Source organism: Cetorhinus maximus, chromosome 22 (assembly GCF_964194155.1).
Source record: "Cetorhinus maximus chromosome 22, sCetMax3.hap1.1, whole genome shotgun sequence".
In the NCBI taxonomy this organism is placed as follows: domain Eukaryota; kingdom Metazoa; phylum Chordata; class Chondrichthyes; order Lamniformes; family Cetorhinidae; genus Cetorhinus; species Cetorhinus maximus.
The window spans coordinates 63,432,670-63,454,534 of record NC_135900.1 but is presented as its reverse complement, the minus strand read 5'-3'; the positions used below and the strand labels follow the sequence as shown (position 1 = coordinate 63,454,534).

Below are 21,865 nucleotides of genomic sequence, written 5' to 3'. Positions count from 1 at the left end.
AGGAAGTGCCAGAGCGGCACCGACAGAAGAGGCGGCAAAGCTCCAGGGCGTTGGAGGACGAGACACCCGAGCTCCAGAAAATTGGAGACAACAAGGAGCCCAGCACACCCCAACTTTGCCTGCAACCTGAGGAGGCCAGTGCACCACAGCCCCTGGAATCTGGGAGCAGTGAGGCAATCATCGCACCCCAGCTCCAGGAAGCCGGGAACAGCAACCCCCCAGAGGGGGTGAGTTTTGGAGAAGCTTCTCCAGCAAAGGTCATCTCAAAACCCGCTCGCTACGTGAACCTCCAGATGCCACTGGAGCAGAACACGGCCAAGGAGATCTACCTCAGCCCATCCAAAGTGAAGGAATTTGAGCTCACTACGGGTATGAAGGAGCAGACTAAAGGTCTGGGACTCTCAGAGACAGTGGGTTTGGTAGGAGAATAAATGCTTTAATATGGGTTTAAAGATTGTATCCATAAATGTGCGTAGCATTAAATCTACTACGCGATGTGTTGCGACCTTGGACTACCTAGCCAAGGTCAAAGCTGACCTGTTGTTTCTGCAGGAGTGTGCGATACCGCACCTCAGCTCCTACAGGCAATGGTCACGATGGTGGTCCCACGGGCCATCGATCTGGTCGGGCGGAAACGACTCTCGTTCCTCCGGCCTGGGTATTCTGCTGCGGGGAGGCAACTTCACCGTCTCCGAGGTCAAGGAGGTGGTGGGCGGGCGACTCCTGGTAGCAGACGTAATGTACAAGAACGCTCCACTCCGGTTAATTAACGTGTACGGCCCGGCACAAGGGGCTGAGCGGCTGGAGGTTTTTCAGCAGCTCCCACTGCTGCTGGCGACCTCCAGGCCGGTCATTCTGGGCGGGGACTTCAACTGCATCATCGATGCGGCTGGACGATCCGGCAGGGCCGGAAGCAGATTGGACGCTACGTCCAGATCCCTGATGGAAACAGTTAAGGATGCCAAGCTGCACGACGTCTTCAGCAACCCTGCAGACGGAGCGCAGCGTAGATACACCTGGTCGCGGCCAGACGGGTCCATTCGTTCCAGGATAGACTTCCTGTTTGTGTCCCGTGCATTCACAGTCAGATCCACCGACGTCAAGCCGGTGTTCTTCTCTGACCACTGCCTCCTACTGGCGGACTGCCACTTGGAGGAAGACCTGAGGGTGGGCAGGGGGGCATGGAAGCTAAATGTGCAACTGCTGACCCCAGAGAACATTGAGGAGCTCAAGAGGGATTACAAAGGTTGGAGAACCGTGAAACCCCTCTTTGAGTCCCTGACACACTGGTGGGAAGTGATCAAGGGAAGCATCAAGAGGTTTTTCATCCGCAAAGGCACCCAGAAAGCTAGAAAGGAACAGAGGGAAATGTCCCGACTCCAGGAAAAGATGCAGAATCTGCTCCGGCTGCAGTCGATGGGGGTCGATGTCAAGGAGGAGCTCCAAGAGGTGAAGGGCCAGCAAGCCTCGCACTTTGCCTCGGAGGCCTCCAAGATCATCTTCCGTTCCAGAGTCCGCTCCGTGGAGCAGGATGAGACGTGCTCACGTTTCTTCTTCCAAAAGGTACACAGAGAGCGCTCTGTGATCAGCAGCCTGAAGGAAGAAGACGGCTCAGTAAAGTCATCACGGTCCGACATTCTGAGGATCAGCAAATCCTTTTATGCCGGTCTGTATGACGTGAAGCCCACGGACAGCACGGCCTCCCAGTCCTTCCTGTCCTCTATCACGGAGGTCTTAGACCACAGTACGCGGGAGAGCCTAGACAAACCGCTAACTCCTGACGAACTGACTAAGGCCCTCGAGTCCTTCGAGAAGAGTAAAACCCCCGGAAGCGACGGCCTGCCGGCGGAGTTGTATTCGGCTCTGTGGGACTTGATCGGCCCAGACCTGCTAGAAGTGTACGAGAGTATGCTCCTGGCCGGCAGCATGTCAGAATCCATGAGGAAAGGCATCATCACCCTCATCTACAAGCACAAGGGGGAAAGGGAGGAAATTAGAAATTGGCGACCCATTTCACTGTTGAATGTGGACTATAAGATTCTGTCCAAGGTCATCGCCAACCGGGTCAAATCCGCTCTGGAATTGGTGATTCACCCTGACCAGACCTGCTCTGTGCCAGGCAGGAAGATCTCTGACAGCCTGGCGCTGCTCAGGGATACGATTGCCTATGTACAGGACAGGGGTGTGGATACCTGCCTCATCAGCTTGGATCAGGAGAAGGCCTTTGACAGAATATCGCACACCTACATGGGGGATGTGCTCTCCAAAATGGGCTTTGGGGAGGGAATTCGAAATTGGATCCAACTGCTCTACACTAACATCAGTAGCGCAGTCTCAATCAATGGGTGGGAAACAGATAGCTTTCCGATTAAATCTGGAGTCAGGCAGGGCTGTCCTCTCTCGCCTGTCCTTTTCGTGTGCTGCATAGAACCCTTTGCCGAGTCCATCAGGAAGGATCCGGGCATAAGAGGAGTGACGATCCCAGGCAGTGGAGGCACTCAGGTAAAAGCCTCCCTGTACATGGACGACGTCGCCGTCTTCTGCTCGGATCCGCTGTCGGTGCGCAGACTGATGCACGTCTGCGACCAGTTCGAACTGGCCTCGGGAGCCAAGGTAAATCGTGGGAAGAGCGAGGCCATGTTCTTTGGGAACTGGGCTGACCGATCCTTTGTCCCCTTCACTGTCAGGGCTGACGGCCTGAAGGTGCTGGGGATATGGTTCGGAGGGACCGGGGCATGCGTTAGAAACTGGAAGGAGCGAGTGGCTATGGTGAAAAGGAAACTGGGCATGTGGGAGCGACGCTCCCTCTCCATTGCGGGTAAGAACCTGGTCATCAGGTGTGAGGTACTCTCGCTGTTGCTGTACGTGGCGCAGGTCTGGCCCATTCCACACTCCTGCGCGATGGCGATCACTCGAGCCATCTTCCGCTTTATCTGGAGGTCGAAAATGGATCGTGTCTGCAGGGACGCGATGTACAAGCCTCTAGATAAAGGGGGGAAAAACGTGCCCAACATCGCCCTCATACTGATGGCCACCTTTGTGTGTGGCTGCATCAAGCGGTGCGTAGACCCTCAGTACGCAAACACCAAGTGTCACTACGTGCTGAGGTTCTACCTGTCCCCGGTGTTGCGAAGGATGGGTCTGGCCACGCTGCCGCGGAACGCTCCAAGTAGTTGGACCGTGCCGTACCACCTGTCCCTGGTGGAAAAATTTATGCAGAAAAACACCTTTGACCACAAGTCCATCAGGCAGTGGTCAGCACGTAACGTCCTAGAGGCCCTGAGGGATAAGGAGAGGGTGGACCCTGTGGGATGGTTCCCCGAGCAGACTGTCAAAGTCATTTGGCAGAATGCCTCATCGCCAGAACTTTCCAACAAGCACCAAGACGTAGCTTGGCTGGTGGTGAGAAAGGCCCTCCCCGTCAGATCCTTCCTACACGCCAGGAGTCTCACCCCCTCTGCACGATGCCCTCGAGGTGGCTGTGGTGGGGAAGAGACCGTTGTTCACCTCCTTGTGGATTGTGCCTTTGCAAAGAAAGTCTGGAGAGAGATGCAGTGGTTGCTGTCGAGGTTCATCCCGAGCAGTTCTGTGACACAGGACTCTGTGCTCTACGGGCTGTTCCCAGGGACACACACCGAGACAAACATCGACTGCAGCTGGAGGATCATCAACTCGGTGAAAGACGCGCTTTGGTCTGCCCGAAACTTGTTGGTCTTCCAGCACAAAGAGTTGTCCCCGACCGATTGTTGCGGACTGGCACAATCCAAAGTCCAGGACTACGTGCTGAGGGACGCACTAAAGCTTGGGGCAGCTGCCGCAAAGGCGCAATGGGGAAGGGTCGCTGTCTAAGACCTTTCTACCACAGCGCACCGAGAGACTGGGAACTGTTTAGAGCCCCTCGGGCTGTACAGATCAAAATGAAAGGCTGTAAATGATTGTAATATTGTTTGTACTGATGCACCTGGTGATACATTTTGTAAAAGTTTAACCTGGATTGTACCCTTGTAATGTTGTTTTTGAAATGGTTTTGAATGTGATTGAAGATTTTTTATGAATAAAGTATATTTTTACAATAAAAAAAAAACTGCATCTGACTTATAAACTGATCGGGCCAAAGTGAAGTTGCACCTGCTTGTAAATCTCTGGCTTCAGGTTAATGATACTATTTGCATACAATAATATATTAAAAAAAGAGAAAGGCAATCCGACCTCACAATCTGCAATGTATTATTCTGCTGCCCATGATATTGTATCCAATGCACCCACAATTTGCTAATCTGGTGGGAGAGGCTCCATGGGGGGGTAGTTCGTATCCAGGAAATTGGCCCTAATGTTTCAGTCAGAATCTGCTCCAGTGTGCTACAAAGAATATAAATAGATTAGTTGTTCCTTTCTCATGCAGCTCAGCTTACTTACAGACTCTTTCAGCGACAAAACTTGTTCACATTTCACGTTAGTCATCTGTTCTGATCGATTGGGCGTGAAACCACCTTCACATTTATCACCAGGAACTTTTCGATACCTTTAAGAATTAATGGAGTAAACAATCGTTTACGCTGATCTTAAATAATTATATATGTGTACTATTAACTTAAAAAAAACCAGAGAACCAACCAGGAAATATCTGATGTCTCACAGAGAACAGTGTGAACAACTTGAAAGCAGAGGTGTGTCTGTCATTCAACCAGCTGGGATATAGGTTCAAATTGTGGTTTTGCCTATTGCCTGTATTTGTCAGCCATGCAGAAAAGAGTTGAGTTAATTTTTGGCTGGGCAGCTAGGACAGTCCTTGCCCAGTAGTAAATGATCCATCTCAGGGAAGAAGTAACAGAGGTCATCCATTCAGTCTCCTGGCAGGAGATCATGAACCAGCGGTATTGAGACAGTTGTTCATCACCCTGCCTGTTCTACTCTTACAGATGATTATGGCTCAGATATATCATCTTAAAAACAGGAACTTCCCATGCTGGGTAGAGCAGAAACCCAAAGAAATAAACATTTTGTGTTACAAGATCATTATCTTATAAAAGTAATGATGATAAAAGTACATTGTAGGTTAGTGCAGACAGATTCACAGCTTGACCAATGGCCCAAATCAAAATAAGGAACCCAGCAAAAGCACTATTTGTGGAAGACATTTATTTTCTCCCAAAAACTCTTAAGGTAACTACCTCCAAGGGAAGGCTCGATGCCTCTGACCATACTGCTGGTGGACTACAAGTAACAACATGCTTGCCACCAAAGACTACTTTGGAAAGAAATGAGTCTATTCGTTGGCTCAAAATGCATGTATCAGGAGGAGAGACACCACACCTTACAAGCAAGCCAATGATAACACACAGCCTTCTTACTAGGAGAATCCAGTGTCAATTGAAGGCAGAACACGTAAAGTTGGAAAGAAAATCTGCTGCAATTGTTGGCAGCTTTGATATAGAGCAGGACTCATTGTTTCTGCTTGCACTTGGGTCATTCAAAAAGGTCTATTTCTAATCCAATTTACGGAAGTTAGAGGTATTCTAATACTTTTCACTGCAGTTAAACAAGGATACTAACGTTAGTTAAGTGTCTATTTCTTCTGATTAAAGGATTTGTTACTGAATCATGTCATTTTCTTTACAATCTTTGATTGTGCTCCATTCTGTAAACTCCAAAATGATTAAGTATTAAAATGAGTGAAAAGCTCTCATTTGTTTTCCAGAAAGATTTCTGATGAAAGATCATTGAGCTACAATATTAATTATCTTTCTCTCTCAACAGATGCTGAGTATTTCCAGCACTTGCTCTTGTTATAATTCAAAGCTGATCCCAGGACTTGTACAGCAAATCTTAGCACAAACTTGTAGCTGTTGATGCTTAAAGTTTCAACTTTGGCACACAGTAACATTGAGTAAAAGTAAGAAGCTTCCCTTTCTTCGGGAACATCCCACGTGGGTCATTAACACTCTGCCTTTGGATAAGCATATTCACAGGATTCTGAGCAACATTACAAATGGGCTGAAAAAGCCCAAGTCAGATGATAAATAAACAATTTCATGTAATCAGATCTAATTTAAACATCTGACCATAGGACTGTTTGACTGCACTTGTATTTATAAGCATTAACTGACTATAATATATAGAAAATAAGTGAAATCCTGAGTGGATGTGCTTCTCATTAACATGCAAGCTCAATGTTACTTGTGAATGTCACCCAGTTTTGCAGTGACAAGCCAAAATGTGAGCTGTCCGAGCTGCTACAAGATGAATTCCAAATTGCTTTATAGCAATGTTGCTGCATCTATGATGTTTATAATATGCACTCTCCCTTAATACATACTATCTCGCTCATACTACCTCTACTACTTCCTCTTTAAATTACCATTCAATGCCTGTATCCTCCCTCCTTTCTTGCTCTGTTATCAATCACCTCACTCTTAACCATCCATAACCTTCCCAAATTCTTCCGTCAATTGTGATTGGTGAGAAACCAGGGGCATCCTTATCCTCGATCAGTTCTCCTTCTCGCCTTCCCCTATCTGTTTGCCTCAAAAAGACTTGGTTTACATTTATTTTTAAAATCAATTGAATTTTAAAGTAGAATGAGTAAAAAAGTTGCTCTATTTCTCCATTTGTGTCTTTCTCTTCAATTTTTTACCTCCAGTCTCATAGGTGTTAGAAATCAGAATCTGTCTCACCAGCTATATGCAATTCAGATGCTGTTGCTCCCTGTGAATTGTATATTAAGGGTGTTTAACTGCATGCAGCTGCTGGGCATGGAGCCCCCTATAAATAGACACAGTCTAAAAATTGCAGTTGTTGGATTTAGAAATGTATACTTATAATGTGTAATTCTGTAAATAAATATAAAACTGTAAAGATAGCTCTATCCTTCAATGAGCTTTCTAGAGTAGAATACTTCCTCTTGTGTTGGGTCCCTGTCCTTGGCCTGAAATGGGTGACATTCACAACTAACATCAGGATTGGAGCACCTGTTTCTGGCCAAACAAAAACCCATTTACCTTCCTCTGATTATTCTGGGTAATCTTCCAAAGGAGGACCCTTAAAAACTGACTAAGTGCAGGAAACATCAGAGGGAACAGCGGAGAGAATCCGTGCAGAAGCCGTGCCCTCTTTTTATGGCACTAGCTGCCATATTCTGGTAAGTAAAAAGTTTAAATGTTCCAACGCTTCTTTAAAAAGCTAAAGAGAGAAGATAAATGTGTGAGGAGGTGAGGTAAGAGGGTAGGGTGGATAAAGGAATAGGGTGGCAGCTGGGTAGGCTGGCTAAGGGGTAGAGAGAGTAAGGAGTAGGGTGACGAGGTCAGATCATTTTGGGCAGTAGGGGCTAGTAAGGTTAGGTTGGTGGGGCGGGGCGGGGCAGAGTCAAGGGAGGAGGTAGGTCAGGTCAGTGAGAGCCAGGTGGTGAGGTTGGGTCAATGGGAGTCGGGGGCAGAATTGGTTGGTGAGGTTGGGTCAGGTCGGGTTGGGGGTAGTCAATTGTACAGTTACCTAGGAGTTAAACTAAGATTTTTCTGTCTAACATTTCCTGGGTAGCTATCCAGTTTAGTAAGTTGGAACTGTCCAAAGTCTCCAACACTAGCTCAGAGTTGGAGACTTTTTTTTGGAGGGTTCTGGGAAGCAGGGGAATTTCCCACTGGAAGTTCAAACTTCTCGGGGAAGTCCCGTGAAGTCATCTGGAGACCAGAAGGTGTGGGCCATTGTTTCTTTACCTTGTGTCTTCAAGTTCAAATAGATATATGAGAGATAATACCCATTTCCTTTCTAACAATACACTTCAAAAGTACTTCATTGTCTCTCAAGTGCTTAGGGGGTGTTGTGTAAACATATAAGGCACTATCTAAAAGTGCAAGTCGTTTTTCTTTTTTTGGTAGATTTGCTGCTGAACTGTTCTATAAAAAAAACTTGAAATAATCACAAGCCTGTTGTTGTAAACAAGTATAGCCACATTCCTGTTGCTCAGTGAGGAGATTTAACACTTAAAAAGGAGAAATTTGATGGTTATAAACAGAATTAACGCTTGATGCTGCAATATGTACAGAGAGTTGTACTGTAGTCAGTTTGACATATTCAGATAGATGTGTCTTTAGCAGAAATTCACTTTTGCTAGGGCAATCTTGGTGTGTAAGCATCCTTTGTGTGAAGATGATGAGTTTTGGGTTTTCTCTGCGGGGGAATAAACAAGGCCTGTGGATCATTTATGAGTAAAGCCGATTTGCTTTAAAAGTTAATGCTATCGAAATTCATCTGACCCATTAACAGCAGACAGTGCACTCCTAAGGCTGCCAACTCTGGGTGTATTCCTAGAGGTTCCATCATATGTAGGTGCTGTCTCCTCACAGTACATCAAATAATGATGTCTGTCTGTTGTCACCATGCTGTTTCCAACTGCATTTATGGGCAGCCATTTTCAGGTCCTAAAAGATTAGGAAACTTTACCAGACTAGTAAAAGCCACCATCATCTCTTATTGAGCACAGTACAATTGTCTACCGGAGCCAACTTGTGTACTAATTAGGTATAACTTGCATCAACTATCAGGGCATGAAGTACCAAAGACACATGTTAAAAATAGCTCACCCTTGTGTTTTCAGCAGCTCTTCTTTTCCTTGTAAGCAGAATTCCAGTACACGATCCGCCAAGTCAGGCTGCTCCACACATTTATCACTATCTTCTACACGGTAGTATCCAAAATCACTTGTGTGGGAATGAAGGGAAAAATATTTTTTAAAGCTCATTGATACTTGCTGAAATTTCTTTCTAGTGGACACTGAAGGCAGTGTTCTGTCGCTAACTCAAATACTTTAAATTATCTATTTTATTCAACAATAAAAGTGACTTATCCCACAATTTGACAATCATGAGGGCATCGGAACACCATGATTAATAATGAACTCATTTTCAACACGTAGGGAAAAGCATCATTCCCATTTCCATACAATAATCATTTGATATTCAAGGTAGAGATACAAGTCAGAGTGCAGAATTTGAAACAACTATTTTGTGCCTTTGTCACCTGCTGTACCCTGTCACTCTTGAGCAGGCAAGCAAGTTTCTAAGTAATTTTCCCAAGTTTTGAAAATATAACCTGGAGATGCCAAGAACACCCACTTAATTCAGAGACATATGAAAGGTTTTCAAATCATGTCAACAGTAATGAAAACTGAATGCAAGCCAAAATCCCAGCCCTACTGTACTTCCTGGACTTGACAAAAGGTGCAAGTCCTAAAAAGAATCCTAGTTATACTAGGAGATGATTTCCTCCACGTGTGTAAATGTATAATAAGATCCTGAAGCTACTCTTTATAAATTGATTTTCGATTTTGTTACACCAAGGGGACCTTGCAATTTTTCCATAATATCCCTTTTGAAAATGCAATGATCTTTCCTAAAGAGGTTAAAATCTATATTCCATCCCTCTGATTGAATGCACTGTTTTGACCCGCCTGTTATAAATGTCTCTCCGCTCCCTGACCCGCCTGTTGTAAATGTCTCTCCACTCCCTGACCCGCCTGTTATAAATGTCTCTCCACTCCCTGACCCGCCTGTTGTAAATGTCTTTCCCCTCTGTAAACTGCTTGCCTCTCGCTCTCTTGCTCCACTTACATAATTTGTTGCTGCAATGTCCACTAGCTCTCGAGTTCAGAGTGACTCGGAGAATCCTGTCTCAGGATCCTGTGTAATAAGACCAATTCATTCCCCATAGTGAGATCAGACAGTTCTCACACAGCAAGGCTTTCCCCAACCTTGATTTCTCTTAGCTATATTTATGATATTTAGATCATAAAGTGTGAATGACTATTCAAATAAAATTAATACATTGTATTATTATATTAACTCGTGTGATTTTAGAGGAGTTACTGAACGGAACTCTGAAGACTAGCTGATATCAATGGTGTGTTACATAACCAGATTTCCATATTTAACTTAATAGTAAGGTGATAGCCCAAATTATATAAGAAACATAACAGAATTCAATCATGTGAAACTAATTGAATGAGCTGGGATGATACATACCACATATAATCACCCATAGTGCATGAGCATAAACTTTGGTCTTTGCTAACAACATAGTCCCTTCCATTTCTGCAAACAGAGGCCTTTGCGAGTCGCTGAAATGTTTCTTTATATCCCAAGATGCAGCCGTCAGTTTTCTCAGCAGCCTCTGTGGAATGAGCTAACCACCTGACATAATCCTTTTCTTGGCCTGAACGAAGAAAACATTCCAGTTTAAAGAAGACGTTTTCAACAACTGGAAGATTTTTTCAGCAATGGCTTATGGAAACTCAACATTGTTGCACATAGAGAAGATATAATAGAGAGCCGCAAATGATCACAGCTCACTCATCTGCAACAAAAATCAGGAAATGATCAGAGGGCCCACAACACCACACAGTACATCAAACATAGCATGGAATGAGACAGGTATTGTCAGTTAGAGAGGGAGGAGCCACTTCTCAATGTGGAAATGTAAGCATCCAAAGGGCAGTATGGCGGATTGACCCAACTACCCCACCCTCCACCTCCAACTCCCTGACCCTTTCTGCCTTGCATTAACTTGGCGAACTGCTACATAGGAGTAAGAAAATGAGCAACAAACTTAGTTGTAACTTACAGTCTCTTGTTAGGAGCTCCTCAAAATCGATAGTTATTGACAGCCAAGTTGTTGAATAAATGCTTTCGTGGCTGTAACCCCAGAGGCTGACATTCATTGACTTGGTTCCTGGCTCTGACACCAGCCCCACAAATATAAATGTCTCATTTGTGAAGTTATGACTTTTCCAGCATTGCCCTTCGTCAGTTGAGTACCTTTTTAAAAAAAATTAAAGGTGTTAATATGTATGAGAGGGTACAGTTGATGATAAACTATACAAACAAACTGCACTGAAACAAACGTGGATATAAGCTAATGGACAATGCTGTCAGCCAGGATAAATAGAAAGGATAACTGGATTGTGAACCAATTCATTTACCCAGATCAGTTGCACTAGAACAAATTTAAGCTCAGGTTTTGAAAAGTTAGGGATCAATTTAACAGTATGAGGGTGACAATCTGATAATGGCAAATTTTCACCTTAGTGCTCGAAACATGCATTCAGACATTTATTTTCCATAATAAAGCCTCATCATCAATATCCTCTTTCAAACCAACATTCTCCACTGCAATGCTTCAATATCTTTCAGCTGCGAAAAATTAGATGTCAGTATATAATAAATGAGCATACAATAATTTACTTAGAAAAAGCAACATACTTTATATTGTATATGGCCTTGTCTGGATTGGATTCCACTGCCACAATTAAGCCTCCTGAGTCAAGAATGGCATAATAGTGTGGGCCAGTCAGCGCTTTTGACCATGAATACCCTCCGTCATCAGATACATAAACATCTGGGATCATGGTAGAAATGGCATCTCCTACACTACCTGTGGAATCACAATAGATTCACAAAGATAAAGCATTTCTCTTCCCAGGCAATCCAGGGATAAGTTGACAGATATAAATAAGAGCTGAATGTGGCTAAAAGGATGACTTACCATGGGCTAAGATCAACCCAACTGCATTTGGTGCACTGAGTGGGGGCAAAGGGACATCCAGGGTCTGGGAGATGCTGTATGCAGCATGGATGTGAAGATTACACTGGAAGCAAAGACGAGCACCTTTTAAATAATATTGCAGAAATATTGGCAATCAGCTCATAAAATTCATCTTTTGGGTTGGCTTTGGATCCCTCTTTGTTTGCTTTGACATGTGACAAATCTGAAAATACAAGAGCTGCAAGAGATGGCTAACTAATATCTTATTTATAGTGTGTAGGAAGTTGCATTTTAAACACATTTTCCCCTCTGTAATTTTATCAATAAAGCAGATGTGAGCAAAAAGGGTACTTAATACCAGTAGAAAATACTAACTGACCATTCATCTATCCTCACTGCTGCTTTGAGGATTGTTTCCATCTGGTAAACTGTTTACAACCTTAAAATGAAGGACATTTAAACTTGTTAACCATTGCCATAGGGCAATCATTGAAAGCTTTGTGTACGATTATGCACGTGGGAAACCATGAGGGGGGAAAGGAGGAGAATTAATTAACTGGAGTTCATGATTTTAAGTAAACCTTTGGTGACACTTTCACCAGAAGCAGTACTGTAAGGAAAATTTGTAATTTCTTTAAAATATCTGTGCAAGCTTAATTGTTTTAAGAATGTTAGAAAAGGACTTTTAAGAGTTTGCATCAGTTCTAAAGGGATGAATTGTAATTGTCTTGAATAATAATTGGCCCATGTGAGTTGGCAACTCTTGATCTGACAGTAGTACCAACAAGAAGGAAGTTAAGATACGAAGAAGGTATGTGGCCATGCAGGAAAGCCGGAGGGTGAAGGTGATCAGCATACAGATAGACACAAAGAGAAAGCAGACAGAGGCAGAGGAACGCAGAATTCAAGTGAGAAGACAGCAAAGCTCTACAAAAAGATGGGTTTTCTGTTTGGCAGTCAGAAGAAAAACAGAAACAGAAGCTCTTGTGGAAGTGATGTATGAAGGAGGCTTAAAGGGACTGAACCCTAAAAAGGGGTGGGAATAACTCAGGCATGCAAAAGAATTGAGAGCTTGTATCAGAGGACCAGATCATGAACTGGATGTTGTTGGTTGGAAAAAAGAACTTTGGAAAGCAATGCCATCAAGACTGACGTGATCCACACGAGGGGGGTTTGGTAGACATGCGTCATATTGGTACCATCCGTATCTAGGGGCCTCAGATGAAATATGCCGGTGATTGCGACTCGAGGGCTGAATCGACTGAGTTGGAAAGACTGAGATTGCACATGGTGTCACATTTGTCCAGGGAGTGATGCAAGAGCTTGTGGTTGCGTAAGATGTATTTTCGATGTATCGACTGTTTAAAGAGTGAAATTTACCTTTTTATTTGAAGTATAATTTGCCTGTTAAAGTAAAAGTCACAAAAAGTGAAAACTTGATGATAATTTCTTCATTTTGAGGTCATTCTGTAAATTTGGTTATTTTGGTCCACAGAGATCGTAACACTGTTCCAGGTAGGTCAAGAAAACCATCATAAAATTCAACAAAACCATTGAAAAGACTAGTCATAAAATAATCTGCTACACTTACTGAGTTCAAGATGTTTCAGATGAATTTGAAGTGTTGTTTTATTGCTATCCAAATTAGTCTGTCACTCTTCAAGGTCTAGTTTGTCTCATAAGAACGTGACTGCACTCCAGGAGATTAACTTATGCTTATTATAACTCTCACTCATATATACTGATTGCTATCCTTGCCCACTTCCCGTACTCCTCCCCATAAGAGTTTGAGCTTATCAAAAACTCTGTTGCCCACATCCTAATTCCACTCATCAAACAACCACTCCACACAATAACAACAGTGTCAATGTCTCAATTCTCCTGGATACTGTCTTTAACACATAATACCATCCTAAGCACTTCACAGAGCACAAACAAAAACTGACAGAGTTGAGTTTTAAGGTGTGTGTTTTAACCAAAATGAGAGACTGTTGCTCAATAATGATAGACACTCTGCAAATATTACAACTCATTGTTCTATTTATTTTGAGAAGCCTGACAGCATAATTTATAATGCACCAACATGCACCATAGGATGGAAGGATCCAACAAGCAGTGATTCCATGTGTGGGTAATCCCTAGTTTGATAATTTGGCACTTGTGCAAAGGCAGCAAGTAAAAGCAAAGTACTTGCAGGTCTTGAGAGAAGGGGAGAGGTGGGGAATAGAAATCAGGGTTGAATTAACCACTCAATGAAACCAGTTATGGATTCTGTCCCCCTATTCAGGAATGGTGCACCACATGGGGAAGAAACTTGAAGAGAAACAAGAAAGGGGGAAGTAAATACACACAGGTAGGCACGTGGGTGCACACATGTAGTATCAGGGTGTTCAATAAGAACAAGGGTTAATGTGTGACTGGGAAACAGTACCACCTACATAGTGATGTAGAGAGTCATATGATGGTAGACTGTGTGTAGAAGAGTCTGGAAAGAGACAGCATCCACGTAGGGCAGTACCTTGGAGATGGATATAGTTATGGGTTACCAATAAATGGTTTATGTTCAACCTTATAAGCCTCCAGGCCTCTTACTGAGACACCAAACAACCTTACAACATAGTGGCAGTGGAGGATGGGCCCCAAAATCCCAGAAAAGCTAGAGAAGGAATCCAGAATCTCAAAGCATGAAAAACTAAAGAAACTGAAGCCTGACCTGAGTGAACTGTGTGTAAATTGAAGACATAGTTGGAGATCACCAAAAAATAAGCTCCATTGCAGATGTGAAGGCTGAAGGACTCCAACAGAGCATGTTGAGGTCCATTGCTAGACCTGATCGAACATAGAGTCAAGGGATCTAGCTAGATCGCAAAAGACTGAGCCAAATTCAAAAAAGGAAAAATGGCTGAAAAGCAGAATAATCCACTGTGCAGATGAAAGGAAAAACCTGAGTGAACGCAGAGTCAAGGGACTTAGTCAAATCACAAGAAGGATGAGCAAAATACAGTAAAAAAGCAGAACTTACTTTTTAAAGTAGGCAGTAATGAGGATCACTAGCATTCTACAGTGCAGCTGCAAGAAAGCTGCAGCAACAGGTTCACAGACACCACCGCAACATGTGGTGGCCGAGATCGAGTGAAGGAAAAACAAAGTTTTAAAAAAACTGCAGGCAGAGCTAAAAAAAAAACTAGCGCTGTCCAGTTGATTCCCAGGCCTGAAGGGGCAGGTAGCTGGCCCAAGTGACTTGTTTTGACGTTTTCTGGAGAATCGATTAGTTTGAAAAAAAAGAACAGCCCCATCAGTGCAGCTGGAGCCCAACAAAACCCAACAAAGCACCGGAAGATCAAAGTGTGGAAAAAATGGCAGCTATGGAGATATTTTGAAGAGAAAAAAAATTGAAAGAGAACTCACCTGTTATAAAAAAAACAGCCGCAGATAGTAAATTAAAACTACCAGACCAGTTTATGCTAAGGCAAGGGCCAAACCAAGGGGGTCTTGGTGAAGAAAATGTTTAGATTACAGGAGTACATCAGGATTAAGTAAGAAATCAGGAAAATGTACAAGTTAATAGGTTTTTATACTTGTTTGGTGTATTTGCAGATGAAGTAATCTTAAAACAGGATATGGATGAATCCTCAATCACATTTGGTGAGATATTAAAAGCCTTTGCCAAACTCTATGTTGTGGAGAGCACAGACCTTAAAAAAAAAGTCTAGAACACCGGCAATGAAGCACCAAAGGGGCGAGGAGAGGGAGACAGGAGAGCCAAGGCCAAGGGAGACAGTACTCAAGCAAAACACAAGGTGGTCGCAGACCATGTCAGTGCAATGAAGTGCACGAGCAGAAGAGTTTAGTGCAGAAAAACGAAGAGGCTGAGAAGCAGCCAAAAGGCTTAAACAATAGAGCTTTTTGAAATGTCGACACATTACCCAAACTGCAACAGCAGGTGACCATGTGGAGCGAGCAGCTGACTGGGAATGAAGGAAAACTATCTTGCATAATCCAAAAGAAACAAAACCTTCAAAAACAAAACGAAGCTATTCCACAGGAAAATGCTCATATCAAAGCAGAGTTGGAAGAACGCAACCCGAAATACAGCCAGGCACAACAGCAGGCAAAAAAGGTACTCAAAGATGTCACTGTTCTGAAAGACTCTGAAGAATCAATACATAGCCCTGGAAAAACATGAGGAGCTAAAAATGATGTTGAATACTTCTTCAGCAAAAACAGCATTGGAGCTATCAGTGGCAATAAAACAATACACTGAAGCGCAGTTGAGTTGGCAAGTGGTCAACAAGAAAATAAAGAGTTGAATGAACAATTGATTGTCCTTCAAGATCAAATGCAAAAAGAGTACATAACCCTTTTCAGTAGTATGAAGAAATGAAGACTGTCTTGAACAGCAGAAGAAACTCAAGGAGGCTCTGTTGAATTACTAGAAAACTCAAGATGAAGCAACCAAACTTTACAAAGAAAAGGAAAACCTGATGAAGAACCTTCACACACTATAAGGTTCCTTTAGACCAAACTTTGTTGCTCTGCAAAATTACGAAGAAGCAAAATTAATTTAATGTCACTCTGAGAGAATTGAAGAACTGGTTTGCAGAGAAAACTCAGCAATGTTCTATATTCCAGGAGGAAGCTAAGAGGTACAGCAAAAAGACTGAAGAGCTGAAGAATCAGCTGAGTGGGAAAGAGGAGGCATTGAAAGGAAAAGCCGTAAACTTTCCAAGTTGCGAGCGGATAATGAAGCCATGAATAGCACGATTATAGAACTGAAAAAAGTTAAGACTTTGTCGGAGACAGACATGGCCAACAGCGAAACCAAAATGAAAGGCAAAGACAAAGCCCTGCTGCAGGCAGAAAAAGAACAGAGAAATAAGATAGGAAAATGTAAATCTAACACTGAAGCTCAAGGAACTAAAAGAGATGCCTCAAATTACTGAGAACCATTGAGTTGTTGAAAATGAATGGCTGAAATGAAAATCAAGAACATAGGATGCCAAGAAAAAGTTGAACAGTTGCAAGAGAAAGTGGAAGCTCTCACAAAAGAGCGTGAAGAGTACCAGAAACAACTAGCACAAGTGTCTTTAAAGAATGTAAGCCTGACGGATAGTAGACAGGAATTAGGCTCTGCTAAGGGAAAAACTGTTCAGTATAGGGAACTGGATGAACGATGAGTTTGCTAATGAAAAGCAAGAACTGAAGAGAGCACTGGAAGTAGGACACTTGAAGAAGAACGTGAAAGATGGGATGCGCAGTACGGAAAACCAGATCCAGACTTTAAAAGCAAAATTCTAGGAAACAGATCAAAGATCTGATGAGTGAACTGGAAAACTCTAAGGAGCAGTCAGTGACCATGGAAGAAAGAATCTGAAAGGAACTGAATACCCAAGTGAAGTTGTATAAGGGTTCATAGATAACTCCAAAGCTAAGACAACTGAAGTCACCAGAGTAGTTGCTGAGCTGAATGAAAAGTTTCATAAGCTTGAAAATATTTTGGAAACTAAGAGACTAAACAAATATTTGGTTGAAACTGTCAATTAAGTGAAAATGAAGGTTCCATTTTTGAAACATCAATGTCCAGCAACATCATGGTGGACCCCACGGAAAAAGAAATTCTGAGGCCACTCTAGGAATGAATGGAGTGAACATTCCCTTAGGAAGGAATGGGACAAACCCAGGATGTCTGAACAAAGCAGAAGGGTTGTGGATAAAGAGAAACTCAACTTGAAGGAGCGCAAAAAGCAAATCAAATGAAGGCAACCAACTGCCGGAAACAGAGGGCAGGATTTTCCCAGCGGCCAGTGAGGGGGTGGGGCCCGCTCGCCGACATGTAAAATGACGCGCAGTGACGTCGGGCGAAACTCCCGATGTCACCGCACGCCATTTAAATTTTCCGGTCGGCGGGGGCTCAGCAAAATTAGCTGCGCGCCCGCCCAACTGTTAATGGCCAATTGAGGCCATTGACAGAGTAACTAGACCATAAGACCATAAGATAAAGGAGCAGAAATTAGGCCATTCGGCCCATCGAGTCTGCTCCACCATTCAATCATGGCTGATAAGTTTCTCAATCCCATTCTCCCACCTTCTCCCCGTAACCTTTGATCCCCTTACCAATCAAGAACCTATCTATCTCGGTCTTAAATATACTCAATGACCTGGCCTCCACAGCCTTCTGTGGCAATGAATTCCATAGATTCACCACTCTCTGGCTTAAGAAGTTTCTCCTTATTTCTATTTTAAAAGGTCTTCCCTTTACTCTGAGGCTGTGCCCTTGGGTCCTAGTCTCTCCTACTAATGGAAACATCTTCCCCACGTCCACTCTATCCAGGCCTTTCAATATTCTGTAAGTTTCAATCAGATCCCCCCTCATCCTTCTAAACTCCATCGAGTATAGACCCAGAGTCCTCAAACGTTCCTCATGTGTTAAGCCTTTCATTCCTGGGATCGTTTTCGTGAACCTCCTCTGGACCCTCTCCAGGGCCAGAACATCCTTCCTGAGATACGGAGCCCAAAATTGCTCACAATATTCTAAATGTGGTCTGACCAGAGCCTTATAAAGCCTCAGCAGCACATCCCTGCTTTTATATTCTAGTCCTCTTGAAATAAATGCCAACATTGCATTTGCCTTCCTAACTACCGACTCAACCTGCAAGTTAACCTTAAGAGAATCCTGGACTAGGACTCCCAAGTCCCTTTGCACTCCAGATTTCTGAATTCTCTCCCCATTTAGAAAATAGTCGATGCCTCTATTCTTCCTACCAAAGTGCATGACCTCACACTTCCCCACGTTGTATTCCATCTGCCACTTCTTTGCCCATTCTCCTAACCTGTCCAAATCTTTCAGCAGCCTCCCCGCCTCCTCAATACTACCTGTCCCTCCACCTATCTTTGTATCATCTGAAAACTTAGCCAGAATGCCCTCAGTTCCTTCATTTAGATCATTAATGTATAAAGTGAAAAGTTGTGGTCCCAACACTGACCCCTGCGGAACTCCACTAGTCACCGGCTGCCATCCTGAGAAGGGCCCCCTTATCCCCACTCTCTGCCTCCTGCCAGACAACCAATCTTCTATCCATGCTAGTACCTTGCCTCTAACACCATGGGCTCTTATCTTACTGAGCAGCCTCCTGTGCGGCACCTTGTTAAAGGCCTTCTGGAAGTCCAAGTAGATAACATCCATTGGCTCTCCTTTGTCTAACCTACTCGTTACCTCCTCAAAGAATTCTAACAGATTTGTCAGGCATGACCTCCCCTTGATGAAACCATGCTGACTTTGCCCGATTTTACCATGCACTTTCAAGTACTCTGAAATCTCATCCTTAATAATGGACTCTAAAATCTTACCAACGACCAAGGACAGGCTAATCAGCCTGTAATTTACCATCTTTTGCCTCACTCCCTTCTTAAACAGGGGGGTTACATTAGCGATTTTCCAGTCCTCTGGGATCCTCCCTGACTCGAGTGATTCCTGAAAGATCACCACTAACGCCTCCACTATCTCTTCAGCTATCTCCTTCAGAACTCTGGGGTGTAATCCATCTGGTCCAGGTGATTTATCCACCTTCAGACCTTTCAGTTTTCCTAGCACCTTCTCCTTGGTAGTGGCCACCATACTCACCTCTGCCCCCTGACTCTCTTGAACTTTGGGGATGTTACTTGTGTCTACCACCGTGAAAACTGACGCAAAGTACCTATTCAGTTCCTCCGCCATTTCTTTGTTCCCCACTACTACTTCTCCAGCATCATTTTCCAGCATCCCAATGTCCACTTTTGCCTCTCTCTTACCCTTTATATATCTAAAAAAACTCTTGCAATCATCTTTTATATTACTGGCTAGTTTACCCTCATATTTAATCTTCTCCCTCCTTATTTCTTTTTTAGTTGTCCTCTGTTGGTCTTTGTAGGCTTCCCAATCCCCTGGTTTCCCACTGCTCTTCACCGCATTGTATGCTTTCTCTTTAGCTTTTATGCTGTCCTGACTTCCCTGGTCAGCCATGGTTGCTTCGTCCTCCCTTTAGTATGCTTCTTCTTCCTAGGGATGAATTTTTGCTGTGTCTCCCAAATTACTCCCAGAAACTCCTGCCATTGCTGTTCCACTGTCTTTCCTGCTAGGCTCATCTCCCAGTCAATTCTGGCCAGCTCCTCCCTCATGCCTCTGTAGTTGCCTTTATTCAACTGTAATACCGTTACATCTGATTCCAGCTTTTTCCTCTCAAATTGCAGGGTAAATTCTATCATATTATGGTCACTTCCTCCTAAGGGTTCCTTCACCTTAAGCTCCCTTATCAAATCTGCCTCATTACACATCACTAAATCTAGAATTTCCTGTTCCCTAGTGGGCTCCACCACGAGCTGCTTGAAAAAGCCATCTCGTAGACATTCCACAAATTCCTTTTCTTGGGATCCACTACCAACCTGATTTTCCCAGTCTACCTGCATTTTGAAATCCCCCATGATCACTGTAACCTTGCCTTTCTTACACTCCTTTTCTCTCTGCTTGTGTATCTTGTGCCCCACATCCTGACTACTGTTTGGAGGCCTGTACATAACTCCCATTATGGTTTTTTTACCTTTGCGGTTCCTCAACTCTACCCACACAGATTCTACATCATCTGATTAAACTAATTAATGGACCTGCCCATCCAACCTTAAGGTAGGCGGGCAGGCCAGGAGCCCCGGCGGGAATTAAAAAAAGCACGAAACCTCATCCACCGGCGGGATGAGGTTTCATGTAGATTTTTTAAAAATTTAATAAAGTTTTTTGTAAAGATTATGGACATGTCCCAACTCATGTGACAGTGTCACATGAGGGGACATGTCAGGGAAATTTTATTTTTCTATTTTTAGCTTTTTTACATTTAGAGCCGATCTCCCCGAGACAGCACTTAGCTTCAGGGAGATGAGTGCGCTCTTTCATGCGCATGCGCGAAAGAGCGTACTCTCGATTTTGGGATTCCCCCCCGCCTGCATAGGGAGTGCATAGCGCTTCCGTGTGGATGTCATGCTGGGCGGGCCTTAATTGGCCCACCCACGTAAAATGGCACCGTGCCCCCAATCGGCCCCCGATAGGAAGCGGGCCAGTGCGCGCCCGCCCTTCAACTTCACCCTTGATGGGGGTAAAATCCTGCCCAGAGAGTACTACAATTTCAATGCCAAACTGACTAAGTCAACCCTAAACAATTGAGATTACCAATACTCCAAACATGACAAGAATGAGATATGAAAGAATTGTCAAGCCTCCAGACCATCTGAATTTATAAAGTCAGAGACATGAGGGTGGGTGGGGCGGTGGGGAGAGAATGGGTAGCAAGAAGATTGTATTGTAAATACAGTGGGTGGGGGGTTGTAGTATAAGGTTGTACGGGCAGTGCAAGGGTTAATGTGGGACTGGAGAAAAGTATCGCCACGTAGTGATGTAGAGTATCACATGATGGTAGACTATGTGTAGAAGAGTCTGGAAGGAGCCAGCATGGAGACAGTACCCATGCAGGGCTGTACCTTGGAGATGGATATAGATATGGATTAACAATAAATGGTTTATGTTCAACCATACAAGCCTCCAGACCTCTTAGTGAGGCACCAAACAAACCTTACAACAATGCAGACAGACATATTTCTGTGAGAAAATCCTGCAACTCCCTACCTAAGAACACTATGCGATCATATTCAGCACATGGACTGGATCATTCAAGGTGGTAGCAATACAACAGCACTCTAAGCTGTTAGTTCAACAGGAGAACAGTCAAGCAGTTACTTAGCACCTTTATTGGGACACTGAGTAAAGGAAAAATAAAAAAAGACTCTCACATATTGTCTGAAGAGGAAACTTTTGTTTCTATAAAGCTCTGTTCATTCTAATATGGGTGCCAAATATCAAACGATCAGATTGAATCTTAATAAGATGAGAATTTTGTCTCCTTTCTCTGGACTCAGTAAGATGCGAAGAAAGCAGGTATTTTCCACAAATAACATCAAACAGCATCTACATCTGGGTATTGAAAGTACAGCCCATGGAACAGTTTTATCTGGCTGACACTGTGCTGTACTGTACTGCACTGCATGATTGTAATGTGTGGGAAACATCCGTGAGGTGTCCTGACGGACAAGCCATCTGATGGTCCAGATGTTGCAGACGATGGCAGCTCTCAGCAGAGATACAGTAACTGTGGAGTTGAACGTGTCTCTGGTCTGGACACTTTGGGTGAATGAGGGCAGAGGTCAGGGTTGGCCAGGCACTGTAATATCAGGACCAGTCTTTTGACACCGAGTTGCTAATAGCTACACATGTCCTGATTTTACTCTTTGGGCTGGGAGAGAAGACGAGAAGCGA

The 21,865-nt window shown here is 43.7% G+C and overlaps 1 protein-coding gene across 1 annotated transcript in view; it reads right to left on the bottom strand.

Annotated features, from left to right (window-relative positions):
* The window catches only part of LOC144696754 (sortilin-like), a 118,205-nt gene that overhangs the window by 9,255 nt on the left and 87,085 nt on the right, over positions 1–21,865 (bottom strand). Inside the window, exons 13-18 of the mRNA XM_078568437.1 lie at positions 11,533–11,635; positions 11,250–11,421; positions 10,612–10,805; positions 10,014–10,203; positions 8,577–8,693; positions 4,417–4,522 (exon numbers count right to left, since the gene is read on the bottom strand). Coding sequence (XP_078424563.1) covers positions 4,417–4,522; positions 8,577–8,693; positions 10,014–10,203; positions 10,612–10,805; positions 11,250–11,421; positions 11,533–11,635 — 882 coding nt within the window. The remainder of the gene's footprint in view (positions 1–4,416; positions 4,523–8,576; positions 8,694–10,013; positions 10,204–10,611; positions 10,806–11,249; positions 11,422–11,532; positions 11,636–21,865) is intronic.